The sequence below is a fragment of the Lutra lutra genome, chromosome 10 (genome assembly GCF_902655055.1).
Source record: "Lutra lutra chromosome 10, mLutLut1.2, whole genome shotgun sequence".
Classification (NCBI taxonomy): Eukaryota; Metazoa; Chordata; class Mammalia; order Carnivora; family Mustelidae; genus Lutra; species Lutra lutra.
The window spans coordinates 100919087-100936795 of NC_062287.1; the positions used below are offsets into that span (position 1 = coordinate 100919087).

General features: G+C 36.8%; 1 protein-coding gene across 2 annotated transcripts; it reads right to left on the minus strand.

The window, feature by feature from the left end:
- Positions 1 to 275: 275 nt before the first annotated feature.
- LOC125078833 (olfactory receptor 5M3-like) lies at positions 276 to 15798 on the minus strand. Of its 2 annotated transcripts, none has more exons than XM_047692036.1 (2): positions 15211 to 15798; positions 276 to 1211 (listed from the first exon to the last, which is right to left on the minus strand). In XM_047692036.1, the coding sequence occupies exons 1-2, from the start codon at positions 15796 to 15798 to the stop codon at positions 276 to 278; spliced, it is 1524 nt and encodes a 507-aa protein (XP_047547992.1). The 2 variants fall into 2 exon arrangements, with proteins under 2 accessions (XP_047547992.1, XP_047547993.1); XM_047692037.1 differs by lacking the exon at positions 15211 to 15798 and adding an exon at positions 6550 to 6558.
- Positions 15799 to 17709: the final 1911 nt, after the last annotated feature.

Genomic DNA, 17709 nt, shown 5'->3' on the forward strand with positions numbered 1-17709 from the left:
AGCTAAGTATTTGAACAATTTCAATTAGTGCACTTGTGAACACTGGTTCCAACAACCTTCTAAATGAATTAATTCTTTAAGTTTTAATTAGTCCTCACTACTTACTTCAACAGAGATAGATCTACCTCCTTTTCTTCTCCCATTTTGAGCCTTTATCTCTCTTTTTTTTATTTTTAATGCACGAAATACCTTTTGTAAAAAGTCTTTAAGTAATACATTGGATCACCTTTTGTTGACAAATGCTTATGAATCACACAGACAGTATTAACAGAATTTTATTTTGTTAAACATGTTCTCCTGATCACTTTACTCATGGCTCCTTTCACACTCCTGTTCCTCAGACTATAGATCATGGGATTCAGCATGGGGATCACTGTGGTGTAAAACACAGCCACCATTTTCCCCTGCTCCAAGGACTCATCTGTGGGTGGCCTGAGATACATGAACATGAGTGTCCCATAAAATATGATGACCGCTGTCAAGTGGGAGCCACAGGTGGAAAAGGCCTTCCTCCTCCCTTCCGCTGAGTGCATCCGTAGAATGGCAATGAGAATGAACAGATATGAAATGGTCACCACAGCCAGAGAATATGTCACATTGATGCCTCCAAGAATGGTCATCGTATATTCTTTTACTAAAGTCCCAGCACATGCCATTTTGATGAGAGGTGGGTCCGCACAGTAGAAGTGATTGATCTCAATATTCCCACAAAAGGACATGCCATATGTCCACAGGGTTGCGGCCAGACTAGTCAGAAAGCCATATATGTAAGGGAAAGAAATCAGTCGCATACAGACCACCCTAGACATTTTGCTGCTGTACAGCAGAGGTTTCCCAATTGCCATGTACCTATCAAAGGCCATCACAGCAAGAATGAAAACTTCTACATGGACGAGGGCAATGAAGAAGAAACACTGTACCAAACAACCGGCATAAGAAATAGTTTTTGTTTCTGATAACAGATTTTCCAACATTTTGGGGGTCACATTGGAAGAAAACCAGACATCCACAAATGACAAATGACTGAGGAAAAAGTACATGGGGCTGTTAAGCTGTGGACTGACCTTAATTAACATGATCATGCCAATATTGCCCACTATGGTGACAACATAGACCATAAGAAAAATGATGAAGAAGAGGACTTGCCATTCCTGACGACTGGTTAGTCCCAAAAGAATAAACTCTGTCACATCGGTGAAATTGAGCATTTTCTCAACTCCAAGTCAATATTTTCTCAATTCTACGTCAATATTCGTCATAAATCCTAGTGATAACTGGAATGTAATGAATTAAAAATCAGATATTGTTTATTTATTAATTTATATATTTTCCATGCCTCTTCTATCTTCCTTTATTCAATATCTATGCCTGAATTCTGCCATTCTTTACAACTAATCTTTTCTGAGGACTTGCTATGTAGCAGGCTTTCTGAAAGTTACTGAATGCCTTCGTACATAACAGCTATACCAAATATTGTGATTGAAACATACTAGTACTGGGCGCCTGGGTGGCTCAGTGGGTTAAGCCGCTGCCTTCGGCTCGGGTCATGATCTCAGGGTCCTGGGATCGAGTCCCGCATCGGGCTCTCTGCTCAGCAGGGAGCCTGCTTCCTCCTCTCTCTCTCTCTGCCTGCCTCTCTGTCTACTTGTGATCTCTGTCTGTCAAATAAATAAATAAAATCCTTAAAAAAAAAAAAAAAGAAAGAAACATACTAGTACTCAGTATTCTGCTTAGCCAAATTACAAGATTACTTCTTTCTTTCTATTTTTTTTTAGGATTATTTATTTATTTGTCAGAGAGAGAGAGGGAGCATGCAAAAACAGGGGGAGTGGCAGGCAGAAGCAGAAGCAGTCTTCCCACTGAGAAGGAGCCAGATGTGGGATTGGATCCCAGGACCCAAGGATCGTGACCTGAGCCTAAAGCAGACTTTTAGAGGACTGAGCCACCCAGACATCCCTAACTCTTTCTTTTTAAAGACTTATTTATTTATGTTAGAGATAGAGAGAGAGGGGAAAAGAGAGCAAAGATGAGTGGGGGGAGGAGCAGAGAGAGAGAGAAGGAGAGAGAATCCTCAACCTGATCTCCCATTGAGCAAGGAATGGGATGTTTGGCTCAGTCTTACAACCATGACATCATGACCTGAGCCAAAACTAGGAGTCCGAAGCTTAATTGACTGATCCACCCAGGCACCCCTCCAAGATTATGTCTTAAATATACATTGTTTCAGATAATGGCATGTTTGGTACTTCTTAAGTATTTTAAGGTATTTATGAAGACTTTTACTTCCCTTTTTAACCCAAAGCAAAAATATTTTTTTTTACCTTATCACTTTTTCATCATAAGCATATTTCCATGATTAGGGGTGGAAACCACTTAATCAAATAACTCACCAGCCCCAAGAGTCAGACAAAAAATTGTTTTTAATCTAACCTCATACTTAGACTCATTTAAATTGATAAAGGACAAACTGGCCACATTGGTCACCAAAGCCAAGTATAAAGGGGTAAACTACTTATACACATTCATATATATATATATATATATATATATATATATATATATATATTCCTTGAATGTGGACCCTTTGGCATCTCTAAGGTGAAATTATAAATAATCTTATAATCAACTAAATATTATTGACAATATGTCCTATCATATTCTGGAGATTCAAAGATAGGTAAAACAAAGGTATAAATGTCACCACTTATTGTGGAATTTTGCAAACAAACTTTTTATAACCATAATATATTTTTACATATTTATAAGGAAGTCAGAAAGTAAGGAATGATTCACTTTACTTTGGAGATCCAGTGACATTCTGGAAAAGCTTCTTGGATATTGTGCAAACTTATTTTCAATGTATTTAGCTTCAAATTTCTATTTAACAAATGTATATGTTGTATTATATAAACCTTTTCTCAGGACAATATCACACAAATTATTTTCTTGAGAAAACACTAATACCTTGCATAATGTTAATAGGTATTAAGGAGAAAAATCTATAATTGCTTATTTATTAAATAACAATGAGTAATCTCCATATCCTATCAGTGTCTTAGAGATACACATCTACCTGTAAAGTTAAACTATGAGAAGTTTTTTGGAGGAAAAAAAATATGTTATAATTAGCCTAGCTAGCATTTACTTAGCTTGAAAATGAGAAAGATGAAGAAAGAAAATGAGAGAGAGAGAGCTTCCATCAGTATCAATGAACATTCATGTCTGTAGAACACAGAGTGTACTTCTGTTCAACAGGAATCCCAAGATAGCTTTTCAACGGGACAATGAATTTGTTGAAGATGGTATTGTGTTGTGCCCTCCAAAGGCTAAATGTCATTTCTAGGGCCAGTGATTGTTTCCAAGACCCTTGTTTTAACCTCCAGCATCACACTTTGTTCAATGAACAAGTTGAACATATCCATTGATATCACTGGATAGTGACCAGAAAAGATAAGAGTGGGCAGGAAGATACATTTCTGGCCATAATGAAAACAAACAGACTTTTATCCACAAAGGTAACTTCCACCCACCCAGCTTGGAAAGAATAATTCTCTTGGAGAAAGGAAAAAGCTTCCAACCAAAGTAGATTAGACTGAGACTATATGACTCCAGAGTCTCAGGTGAATTAATGAAAACTTGAGGCATTATGAAATGACTTAAACATTTTAAAGAATAAGAACAGTTCAAGTTCCATATACGCTAAGGAGTATTATGCCTCCATCAGAAAGGATGAATACCCAACTTTTGTAGCAACATGGATGCGACTAGAAGAGATTATGCTGAGTGAAATAAGTCGAGCAGAGAGAGTCAATTATCATATGGTTTCACTTATTTGTGGAGCATAACAAATAACACGGAAGACATGGGAGATGGAGAGGAGAAGGGAGTTGAGGGAAATTGGAAGGGGAGGTGAACCATGAGAGACTATGGACTCTGAAAAACAACCTGAGGGTTTTGAAGGGGCAGGGGATGGGAGGATGGGGGAACCAGGTGGTGGGTATTAAGGAGGGCACGTACTGCATGGAGCACTGGGTGTGGTACAAAAACAATGAATACTGTTATGCTGAAAAGAAATAAAAAAATTATTAAAAATTTTTAAAAAAGAACAGTTCAAGTTATTTATAACTGGATAAACCACTTTGGAATATATTTCTGTATAGGCTGAATGATCTGTGACAGAGTTAATAAAGTTATCACTAAAATCCTTTGTTTTATGATACACAGAATGCCACCTTTTCTGTATAATGTCTGTGTCTTCTGTCCATCCACCCTCAGCCTTAAGGCCTCATGTTACCTTTATGGGACTCATTCTCCCCTAGAAGAGTTTTCCAGGGATCAACTGGACATGGTCATTTAGATTGAAGCATACACAGATACATGGGGATAAATTAAGGCTTCAAGAATGCATGTGACCACATTGAATTAGAGTTGAACATCAATCCATTATGCACAAAGCAGAGTTTCCTTTAAATTAAATACTAAACAAACTGCTTTGTGATGACTCACTCACTATTCACAGTATGTGTATTAAGACATTGGCCAAGGTTACCTACCTACCAATTTATCATTCTCGTCACAAAAGTTAAGTTACCATTTTAAAGAAATATATTTTTGACCCTAAAAAATAAAAGATGACATCAAATCACAGAGTAGAAAGTAGTAATATGAACATATATTTTGCTTTGGGTTGGTTATTACAAATTTTCCCAAATATACACAGTAACCATGTATAGCACTTACACAACTTCCATAAAGCTAATGCACACAAAATCATAAATCAGTTGCATTACAACTGGAAGTTAAGTGACTATGATGGACATGGCTGCCTGGGCTTTTCACCCTTATGCATTTTTCAAAGGTTAATAGAAGAATTCTTACTTGGAAATTCAGATCTATTGCCATGGTATCAAGAATGATGCAGCACAATGAAAGGGTATAAAAGACAATGGTCAATGAACTTTGCAAAAGCTACATATATGAACGAATGAGAGGTGGTTCACCCACTGATAGACAGCAATCGTGACATCACGGAGAGGGGAGTAGTCAGACCTGAATGAGGTCTGGAAAAAAGTAGGGGATTGGGAGACCTCATTAGTACTTAGAGGGCTGTCCTCACCATCTAAAGGCAAAAATGCATACACAGACTTCCCATGTTGTATCAGTCTGTATTTCAAATTAAATTACCAATAAAGATGGAGAAACAGGCATGAAAATATAAAGTATTACAGTTGAATAATTTCTTTTCTTGAGGTGCCCGGGTGGCTCAGTCAGTTAGGCATCAGACTCTTGATTTTAGCTCAGGTCATAACCTAACCGCCCTGAAATGAAGCCCAGCATCTGGCTCCATGCTCAGCAGGGCATCTTCCTGAGATTCTCTCCCTCTGCCCCTGCCCTCTCTGTCTCTTTCTTTCTAAAATAAATAAATAACTCCTTAAAAATAATTTTTTTAAAAAAAGAGAAAAAAAAGCATTTCATTTCTGTTGTCAGAATTTGGTTGCATTCTGTCTCCATGACTCATAAAGTTGGGCTGCTTTTATACTTTCTTTGTTTTCTCTTTAATTTCTCTATACCTAATATGATGTACCAGTAATTATAGTACTCATTTTATTATTTAATTATGAATCTTAAAAGAGATATTATATATTCACATGTAATAAATACACAGGACACAATTATTCTTAAATGCACTCTAGGAAATTAGCACTTCCATTAGTAGCTTATAATAAATAAATAATCAAATCTCTATAGAAAATCTCTCTCAGGGCCTCTGGTTGGTTCAAATGGTTGAGAAACCAATTCTTATTTTGGCTCAGATCATGATATCAGTGTTATGTTACCACGCCCCACGTTGGAATCTGTGCTCAGAAGGGAGTTGACTTGAGATATTAACCATCTGCCCCTTCTCTCTCTCTCCCCACCCCAAATAGATAAATAAATCCTTTAAAAAAAAATTGAAGAGGGGACCTGGGTGGCTCAGTGGGTTAAGCCGCTGCCTTCGGCTCAGGTCATGATCCCAATATCCTGGGATCGAGTCCCACATCGGGCTCCTTGCTCAGCCAGAAGCCTGCTTCTCTCTCTGCCTCTCCCTGCCACTTCGCCTACTTGTGCACTCTCTCTCTCTCTCTGACAAATAAATAAATAAAATCTTAAAAAAAAATTGAAGAAAATCTGCTTCTTTCCCTCTCACTGTTTATTTCCTCCATCCCTCCTATTTCTCTGTCTCTCCCATGCACACAAATACACACCTTCACACTCAGATAATATCTATGGAATAATTAAGGGCAATTATGAAGAATAAGATAAGATAAAATCCAAGATGCAAATTTAATCTGAGAGATCCAGATACATTTTTATACCAACCTGAGAATGAAGAGAAATATTTCCAGTAAGAATGCAGAAGTGAAAGGCAAATGCTACATAAGAGATGATCAACAATGTATACCAGGTAAAAGAGAACCTGGAAGTCCACAAGAGAATTTTCCCTTAAATGTTCGCTTTGAAAAAACAAAAACAAGGAAGAACCAATTAAGAAGTTTGTCTACAAATGACCCTGGGGGCAAGTAGCTCTCTAGAGGAAGAGTCCACTGTTGTTGAGTTTTGTTTTTTAATACCAGATTTGCACAATTTGGTTTTCCCCAAACTCAAGTTATTTTGCATGTGTCCTGGGATCAAAGAACACAGTTTGTTTTGGGTTTGCATCAAGCCCAGTTGGTGATGGTGTCACTCAGTCTGCACACGGCAGTCTTGTGTTCTGCAGTCCTTGGTCTGTGCCACTGGGCTTTTCCAGTGAAAGATGAAATAAGTAGCATCATTGCCTACACTAAAAACTGTAGCATATCAGAGCAGGAAAATGATTCTGTTTTACATCCTTCCTTTTATAAGTAAGAACATAAAAAATTTAATAATAGCAACAATAAAGCGTTTATTACATTTGCACACGCTAACTTAATTTTCACCACTACCTCTTGAAGCCATTATTATGATATCTATTTTACAGACAAGAAACTTAGAGCTTAAAGAGTTTCAGTGACTTGCTCAAGGTCACACACCTTAAATCAGGGACTAGATTCCTGTTCCTGGTTCCAGACATTGATTCCAGAGTTTGTACTGCTACTCATCTCATCCAATTGGCCTAAAGTAACTACTAATTGGGCGGATAAAAATTTTTATCTGCTCAAAATACACCCATTTCCACTATATGACTGGTATGTATAATATATTCTATAGAATATATTCTTTCACACTCTTTATGAACTTGAAGGAACAAAAATATGTTCTTTGTATAGCCAAAGAATGTGGATATGACAATGATAATGTGCATTTGATCATGTTAATTGAATCTCCTGGCAATATATGTCCTCCAAGTGGTTCCCTTTTCTGGTCTCACTGCTGCATTATACTCATTTTAGTTCTGGCAACAAGAGCCTACTTCTGCTTCTTGAGAACAGTGGAGGAAATTGCTGCTTTCCCCCCAGATTGCAAGAAAATTTTCAGTAGAGCCTTATTCTTTGCCCTACCCATGGCCTAATATAGGCCCTATCTATATTAACATTGTGCTAGGTTTAATTTCTAAGGCCAGCCTCTACAAGACACTAAATAACCTCATGTGATTCCTCTGGATTTTATGTTAAAAGATGGTTATCAATATAAGAAGTCATGACACCCACTCATTTACCACAGAGAAATCTAGATAGGACAACTAGTAGAGGAAGAAACTGAGTTATTATTATTCTAATTAGAGTTCTCACCAGACCACAAAGATTATTTATTGCGATTATCTAACTCTATGAGTCATGAAAAACTTACTTTCCTTTTAAACATTTCCTGAGGGTCTCTGTGTAAAACTAATACTCTCCTCCCCTGTATTTTCATATAACTTAGTTCATATTGCTGTCATTATGGCATTGTATCTCAGATAGTTGTTTTTTTTTTTTTTCAGCATAACAGTATTCATTGTTTTTGCACCACACCGAGTGCTCCATGCAATCCGTGCCCTCTCTAATACCCACCACCTGGTTCCCCCAACTTCCCACCCTGTCCCCTTCAAACCCCTCAGATTGGTTTTCAGAGTCCATAGTCTCTCATGGTTCACCTCCCCTTCCAATTTCCCCCAACTCTCTTCTCCTCTCTAACTCCCCTTGTCCTCCATGTTATTTGTTATGCTCCACAAATAAGTGAAACCATATGATAATTGACTCTCTCTGCTTGACTTAGATAGTTTTAAGTGCATATTTCATAATGTTAGACAGTGAACAGTTTGAAACAATGTTTCACAATGAAACAAAGTGAAACCAAGACACACTGTCTTACTCATCCCTGACCAGCATGTAATACTAGGTATTTGTTAGTATTTGCCATATGCAATGCAATATTCACAGGTTTCAGGGATGAGGATATGGATATCTTTGGGAGCCTTGGTTCTGCCAATCACAGAGTACTGGCTTTTTCTCCTCTTCTACCTTCCAAATTCCTCTTTGGGTCAATCTAATTTGGGTTCCAATGAGGAAAAGACTCTACAGTCCGTAGTTCTCTGTCTTAATCGAGTTGACACAGGCAAACTAAGACAAATTCCATTTTTCTTCATGCCACGAAATTATTACACAACAATAAATCTTCATTTGACTTTGTCATTGAGGCACTTGGAATGTTTCCTTTTAAAGTATGAAAGAAAGAACAACCACATAAAGGAAAGAATATGATGAAGAATAAAAACACACTGCCATGTGAATTTACTGGTGTTGCTTCACAATCCCAAGCTAAAAAACAGCAAAAATGAGGGAGTTAACATATTGAAGATCCACTTAAATCTAAATCTCCATGTCATTTGCATAGGCAAAACAGGTTACAGCCTCATTTCAATGTATCTTCAAGAGGGCATCATGAAACAGACTGAAAATAAAGGATCTTTAGCTGTGAGAAAATCATATGGGTGTTTCCTCAACATTTGACACCAAAATAAATGCAGAGTCTGTAAGGTAATAATCAAAACATAGCAAAACCTGGGATATGCTAGCTCTTCTCCCTGAGAAGTCACTGCCCCATATGAAGACAAACCTCATGTAAATCAACTGATTGAAGTATTTCCACTTTGAACAATGGGAGAAACAACAAGTTGTTGTTTTTGCCTACAGATGATGCACATGGAACTCAGTAAGATTAAAAGACACAGGACTGTGAATTCAAAATCATGGGAAGTAGAGTTTGTAATATTAATATGAAGCAAAGTTGAATTTAAGTATATTTAATTATTAATCATTTAATAAGAGGGAAAATGTTACTTAACTGATGAAGGGTATCATCCATAGTGAAGATCCAATTATATTATATAATAGATGAATTATAAAACACAGGGTATTTAAAAAGAATACTGCAAATTAAGATTAAATTTGAATCTTTAATTTAAATGTGAATCTTTTTACCAAAGCAAACAGAAAAAGTAAGAATAACTATACATTTGACACCAAAATAAATGCAGAGTCTGTAAGGTAATAATCAAAACATAGCAAAACCTGGGATATGCTAGCTCTTCTCCCTGAGAAGTCACTGCCCCATATGAAGACAAACCTCATGTAAATCAACTGATTGAAGTATTTCCACTTTGAACAATGGGAGAAACAACAAGTTGTTGTTTTTGCCTACAGATGATGCACATGGAACTCAGTAAGATTAAAAGACACAGGACTGTGAATTCAAAATCATGGGAAGTAGAGTTTGTAATATTAATATGAAGCAAAGTTGAATTTAAGTATATTTAATTATTAATCATTTAATAAGAGGGAAAATGTTACTTAACTGATGAAGGGTATCATCCATAGTGAAGATCCAATTATATTATATAATAGATGAATTATAAAACACAGGGTATTTAAAAAGAATACTGCAAATTAAGATTAAATTTGAATCTTTAATTTAAATGTGAATCTTTTTACCAAAGCAAACAGAAAAAGTAAGAATAACTATAAAGAGAATATGAGAACTTATGTGGATTTTAATACAGAAATCTAGATTTTTCAGAAGGCATAATTATATTTTTATATATTATAATATAGTATGTATAATCATAATATATAATACATATACATAAATATAATATATAATATAAGTATATGAATATATAATATATAATATAATATACTACATTATATTCAGAGCAACCTCTGGTTATTTGTCAAAATTCGTAGTGGAAAAGTACAAAAATAACGTGATAACATCTAGGAGATATAAAGGAGTACAAGGTTTTTGAAAATAGCAAGGAATACATCTTTAAATTAGCATTAAATTATAAGAGGAATTTATAAATGAAAATATTTACATATATAATTCTTAGATCTAAGGTGAAGTAAAAGCTAGAATTAAATTTAAAACATAATATAAAAGGAATGATGCATTTCAAGATATATGATAGGATCCAAATCTGAACTATAATTTCAAATAGTTATCATTACTAAATAGGAAAAAAATATAAATTGATCAATTAAGCAAACAATTCCATGTGTTAGAAAGATGAAAAAGTAAATATAAAACATATTTTTATATAAAGCAATTTTGTTTTATATATTTGTTTTATATAAAACAAATAAAATGAGATTCACAAACATAAAAGCAAAAATTGATAAAGAGTAGGATTGATATTTGATGAAATCAAAGATCTTGTTCTTGAGAATCTGGGCTTGGACATTTACACATAGGGACAAATTACCGGAGAGGATTATCAACATTAAGCGGAATTATGAAACATAATATTAGAAATTTTGCTTCTTTCATAAAATTTGTAAGAGGTATTCCAATTCACGGCAGGAGGCTCCTTTTCATGCAGTCAGGCAGGGTTTCCAATTGTCAGGTCCTCTGCCCTCAACAAAGTCACTTTAAGCATCTAGATGCAGCTGTCAGAAGTTGGAGAAATAATAGGGAAGCCATCCATACCTTTTTAAAACAGTCTCTGGCTTGCACACTTCCAATCCATTGGTGAGAACTAGTCATGTTGTAGCACCTAAACCAGAATTGGCAGTGCTCTAACTTCCAAGCAATAACCCCATCTTAAGGACCCAGAGATCTCTACTGAACATATTCCCCAAATCTGAGGACCTCTCCCCACCTTTCCTGCTCTACCCTGGTCATAGCAACCATCTCTCTTGCCTGAATTATGTAACTTCCCCCTGTCCAAGCACCTCTACACTCCATTCTAAATTCAAAAACAGAAGTGAGTGTTTTAAAATGCAAGTCGTCATATTGCTACTGAACATGGAGCCCTTCCACAGCTTCTCATTTTTCCTCAAAGGAAAAAAACCTCTCAATGGCACATACATCTTAAATAATTGGCCAGTGCCACCCTATTACACCTTTGATCTCATATTCCATTAATTATCTCATTGACCTGGGTTTCAGCAGCAGTGGCTTCTAATCTGTCCTTGAAACACAGCCCTTTTCACCAGCTGTTCTCTGTGCCTACAGCACACCCCCCCATATACACAACACACACCTGCTTGGCTAATATCTAGACAACCTCCATGAAGTTTTTGTTTACTATCACCTTCTCAATAAAATTTACCCTCATTCTATGCCTGAGCCAGAGACCCTCCTGTGCTCCTTTAGCCTACAGTATTTTTTTCAGATTTTGCCATACAGTCACTAACATATGATTCGCTTGTGTATTATGATAATTGTGTATGTATATCTCACAACATAAGAATACAAGCCTAATGAGACCTGTGCCTGCCACTCTGCTCATCTCCTGGTTGAAATTTATGTGATAGAAATCAGATGGAGATGGACAACACAAGAGATGGGTTTCGTCCTTCCTAGACTATTGGGAGAGACTGAGGCAAAGAGAGAGGGGTTGCACGATACGTCCTCTCTGCCAAAATGGCATTTTCAGAGAGGTGTTACTTCATCTAACCACAAATTTGTAAAAGAGGAATAGAAGGCATTATCAGCTCTGTAGGAGATTGTCTTTGCTCTGCAGGGAGATTTACATGATCCACTCACCTTCTTCCAAATAATTACTCATTTTCCACACATTAGACAAGAAAGCTGTGTATGCTCTCAGCCTAACTACCCAAGCATTCTTAAGAAACATTTTTAACGAAGTTATTGATTTACTGAATGATAAATAAACCACACGATTAATATATAATGAAAACATTGCTTCTTTTTCACTTATGGCAAATGTAATCAAGACATAGAAGAAAAAGATAAATCGTTTTAGGAAGTGAGGAGCATATCAGTGAGTAAATCATACCATATGAGCTGAGTCTCCGGCTCCAAAAGTTCTCAGATTTTGGTAGCTGTTTAATGACAAATTTGAACAGAATGAGATTCAAATTGTTAATACTAAGGACATCCATCTATGTCTGCCAACAACTCAGTCTGTGGCGGGTTATATGTAGCAGGATCAACTCTTACCCAGTTTGTTCAAGAGTTTCCTGGTCTAGGAATGGAAGTTGTGCATTTATCAGTCAAAAAGTTTTCACCTAGGGGCCCCTGGGTGGCTCAGTGGGTTAAAGCCTCTGCCTTCAGCTCAGGTCATGATCCCAGGGTCCTGGGATGGAGCCCCGCATCGGGCTTTCTGCTCAGCGAGGAGCCTGCTTCCTCTTCTCTCTCTGCCTGCCTCTCTGCCTACTTGTGATCTCTGTCTGCCAAATAAATAAATAAAATCTTTAAAAAAAAAAGTTTTCACTTAAGTTATTAGTTATAAGGTTACAGAAATGTGTGCAGGAAACATTGAGCTGGATAGCAGAAAAGTCCATTAAGTGTTCCACAAACTGATATTTGCTGACTCAACACAATATTAATTTTTAAAAAAGAAAAAACTCAATGAACCAAACTACTACTTCCCATTCTGCTTTATCTGAGGAGCCATGGACCACCTAACATATTGCAGCAACCAAAGTGTGGACATGAACACAAACTGGTGCAGTCTGTTTGCCTTGTCAACTGTGGCAATGCACAGTGCCTTCCAGTAAAGAAGGGAACCACTTATTTGGCATCAGCTTTTCCCATCGTTTCTCCCATTTATTACGTTCCAGCCACATGGCTTTCCTTCTGTGTCTTCAACATGCCAGGCTTCATCCTGAAACTTCGTACTTGTTAGTGATTCTCCAGGTTACAGTTCCCAACAATCTGTGTATGTTTGTCTTCTTCTGATCCAAAAGGCTTGGATTCAAAGTGTCACCTTTTCCAAGGGTCCTTTCCCAGCCCCTGAAATTGCCACACAGGCAACAACCCTCACTTCTGAAGCTGCAAGTCACTGTCTCGCACATTGCCTTGTTTCCCCATTGTGCTTACCAGTGCCTGAAATACTTTATCTGTGTGCATGCTTTGCTTTTGAAATACCCCCACCTCTAAAACATACTGAAGGATGTTTCTGCCTTGTGTATACCTGAATCTCTAGACTGTAGCATTTTGCCCAGTAATCAACATAGTTTGAATGAATGAGACATTTTAAACCAAGACCAGCAATCAGTATCTTCAGATAACAGCTGTGCAACAAACCTAGAGAGCAACCACTGCAGAATCCAACATGAGGAGAGAAAGTTCCTAGGGAGAAAATGAGTAAATTATAGATCACTTATGGTTTTTCTCTGTAAAAGGGGCTTTATAATTCAGCGTGAATTTGGATAGAAATAGCAAATTTTTAAAGAAAGTAAAAACAACTAATAATTTTGAAAATCAAACAATTGTGCAAAATTTGAATTATGGGAGCCATTCATAATGTTACTCACAGTGTTGGTAATCAGTTTTTATAATGTTCATAGTGCTACTCTTATTATCTTCCAGCACTACCAGTGATATATTTAGAGTTATTTTAACCACATATATCAATTGAAGAAAATCTTCAAATGTGACCATATTGGAAAGATGAGGAGAAAGAAGGGGTGGTTTTTGGGTAGGAATGCAGGGATTGGTGGAAGAAGTTTTATACTTTAACTTTAGTAAAAAGTTGTCAATAAATCATGCATGAGTTTGAAAATCCATACATAGACATATAAACCTATAATTTAAAATGAGTTAATGCCCAAAGACAGGAAGAAGGTGTTTATGTATGGGGAGCTAGAGAAGGGAGAAGTGAGACAGGAGTGTGTATAAGCCTATAGTACTGTTTGATATTTTAAACAACATATATGCTTTATATTAACAATTTTAAATAATTACAATAAGAAATTTTAACTCAAACACACATATTTGTAGAAACAGAAAAAAACAAAAACACAATATCTCAAATATGGTATTTTGAGGGCTGTAGTGCTTAATTTCTGTTATATGCATTCACATGTTTGAGTTTTGTATCGTTACTGTAGTATCAGTCAGAAGAGGGTACTCACTGCCATGGAAATAATTAACTGAACATATGCTTATAGCTTGTAAGACAGAGGGCACTTCTCATCCATTCTACATTTCTAGTGTGAGTTGGTGGAGGGAGCATTTCCACATGTCCTCGCTCAAGAACCCATCCTTACATCTTAGATATTAAATATTGCTGGTCACCAGGACAAGGAAAAAAAATCCACTGAAGGGTTTTCTCATGAACAATTAAATGCTCAGGTTGGAAGTGATATGTATGAATTCTAATCTAAGTCATTGTCTAGAAATACTTCCCCCTAAACCCAAAACAGGAGAAATAAAATGCCATCATGTGCACAAAAGGCAAAGAAATTACAATAACCAGTGAGTATAATGAATAAGTACAAACATGCCAGTTTTTGTAATGAAATTTTACTTCTCATGTTTAAATCTCTAAAAATTATTAGAAGTTTTAAAAACACAAGGTCCCCTTTTGATGTACCATATTTCTCATTTTGCTATCAATTCTACCCTGTAACTTTGGAAAAAGTTTTAGAAAAAATTTGGGAACCAAAAGAATAGTGATAGATTCTAAGAAAATCTTTGTTTTTTGAACAACTCTTTGGTCAATGCTTCTTTCACATCTTTATTCCTAAGGCTATAAATCATAGGGTTCAACATGGGGATGACCGTTGTAAAAAATACAGCTACCATTTTACCTTGTTCCACAGACTTCTTTGAGGGACATCTGAGATACATGACGAAAAGGGTCACATAAAATATGGTGACAGCTGTGAGATGGGAGCCACAGGTAGAGAAAGCTTTGTGCCTGCCTTCTGTGGAACGAATCCTCAAGATAGTAGGAAAAATATAAAGATAGGAAATCAGGATGATGAGCAGAGAAAAGGAGAGGTTACATCCAGCCACAACAAACATTGACAGCTCCTTGTTGGAAGTGTCAGAACAGGACAGCTTAATTAGTGGTGGGTCAGCACAGTAGAAATGGTTAATTTCATTGGGGCCACAGAAGGCAAGGTTGTAGGTCCACATGGTCTCCATGAGCCCCGTGAGTGCCCCATACACATAAGGCCCCATGATGCACACACTCTTGGACATCTTGCTGCCATACAGCAGAGGGTTGCAGATGGCCATGTACCGATCAAAAGCCATTGCAGCCAGGAGGTACATCTCTATGTGGACCAAGGCAATAAAGAAGTAACACTGCACCAGACAAGCAGTATAGGAAATGGTTTCCTTCTCCGAGAAGAAGATCTCCAGCATCTTGGGAGTCACATTGGAAGAGAAGCACAGATCCACAAAGGACAAGTGGCTCAGGAAAAAGTACATGGGTTTATGGAGCCGGGCATTGACCTGGATGAGGACAATCATGCCAACATTCCCTGCGACCGTGACCATGTAAATGGCCAGAAACAGCAGGAAGAGGACAATCTGCAGTTCCAGGCGACTGGTCAGTCCAAGGAGAATGAACTCAGTCACTGAGGTGAAGTTTCTCCTCATCGTTTCCTTCAATAGGAAATGAGAACATTGGATCAGAAAGGAAATTTTTTTAAAGGCAAAAGAAAAAGTCATATTTTCTTAGAACATCATTTTGGACCTTTTTCCTCTACATTTTTTCTTTCCTTTTCTATGACTCTTTGTCCCTGGGGACACTAGAAATAGTATTTCACTTGAAACAGTATCCAATTAAACATTAGTGAGTGCAAACTTCTGGGTTCCAGTCACTAGTGGGCTTGAAGACTTTTCCTTTGCTAATTATCCTCTTATTTCTCTTTGTCTACTTCCATTTTTGGATTCTGTCAGGGTATTTTGTACCCACCTGCACTTCTACTTTGTCTATTTTCAATACTTTACCTAACCTCACATTGCTTTTTTTCACCCCAGATTTTGCCAATCAGTACCAATAAACAAACAGAAATCCACCACTGAAAAATGAATTTACCCGATAACTTAATTGGAAGTTCAGAATCTTGTACCAGAAGTTCTTTTCCTGATAACAGTGATTTCTTCCAGAAGATGCCACAATAACTCCTTAGGTTCTTTGTAAAAGGGAACTAAGTGATACCTTAAAAGATGCATCTTAATTCATTCTTTGTGAGATAAAAGAAATCAGTACTTCCTACTTTAGACTAAATGTTATTTGAGAGGGAAATGAAAGGAAAGAAATCCTTGAGAAGTTGAGTGATTGTAAATGTTTTACCATGTATGGCCACAGATATAATGCACAGGAAAGCTTTCAGAAAGTCTTCTAACATTTTCCAGTCAATTCAATACATTTAGAGAAGCTGATTTTTCAGTCTATCAGACCTGAATCAGACAATAGAAATGATTTGGTCCAGTATGTTTGTCTACATTTGAGAAAGCAGATGGAAGAGCAAAGTGACAGCCCCGAGGCAGAGACGGCTTTGACAGAGCCTGGGCCAGAAGCAGTACTTCCCCTCTATCCACGTTAGTACTTTTGGAGCCAGAGGGGGTCTTTATGGAACAGCACTTAAAACAAACAAACAAAAACAAAGCAAGACCAAAGTAAACAAAACAGCACAACCACAAAGCTTCCCTCTCTTCGTTTATTCTCAAGCTAGATTTTCTACAATGAAAGAGTATGTTCTAGGCAAGAGAATGTGGTGAAAGAGAAGTGTACAATTTCTAACCCATCCCTTTATGGCATAGGATTGCCCTTCCCTTCCTCCTTTCTCCTTCCTACTGGCAGTTCATATGGATGTAGTGCTGAACTACCCCGGAACCCACGGATGAGATGGCAGAAAAATGAGTGAGTCATGACTACTAAAATCGTGGCAGACCTGACATACCAGCTCAGAATTTGATAGGAGTGAGAGTTGGACTTCTAACTTAACTCTTTATTTGTTTTGCTGTTGCAGGAGTTGACATCATTATCCAACTAATTGAGACCTCTAGGATCAGTGCTGAAGATTACCATAAGTCTCTGTAGAGCTTATTCTGGTCTTCAGACTTGGATACATCACTACTTCTTTCTTGTAGGTTTCTAAGGTACAGGCAATCTAGAATCTATACTCTTGTTGGACCAAACGTACTTAAAATCTGTGACAAACACAACTCTTAAGAGTTGGAAACATCAGTCATTATTATTCCAATCCAAATGCATTCAAAAAACTTCCCCTTCCACAGTTAAAAAAAAATCAGTATTAAACTATAACCAGAAGAGAAATGTAAATCCCCAGGCAAATCTACATGTAATTTTAAGTTTTACTTTCCACTCAATCAACAAATCCTTCTTGAAAAAAGAAAGTTTTATTTATACAAGAAAAAACTATATCAGGTGATAATTATTAGTTAGAATTTAATTAATTCCTCAGAGGTGATACCCAAAGCAATTTTATGACTTAAAAACTGTGATGACAGTGTTTAAATAATCACAAGCCTCTTGAGACC

Coding starts and splice junctions, on each gene's coding strand:
- LOC125078833 (XM_047692036.1), bottom strand. CDS start 15,798: ATGAGGAGAAACTTCACCTCAGTGACTGAGTTCATTCTCCTTGGACTG. Junction 1,212..15,210: donor ACAAGGAGCTGTCAATGTTT/GTTGTGGCTGGA, acceptor CTTGGAGTTGAG/AAAATGCTCAATTTCACCGA.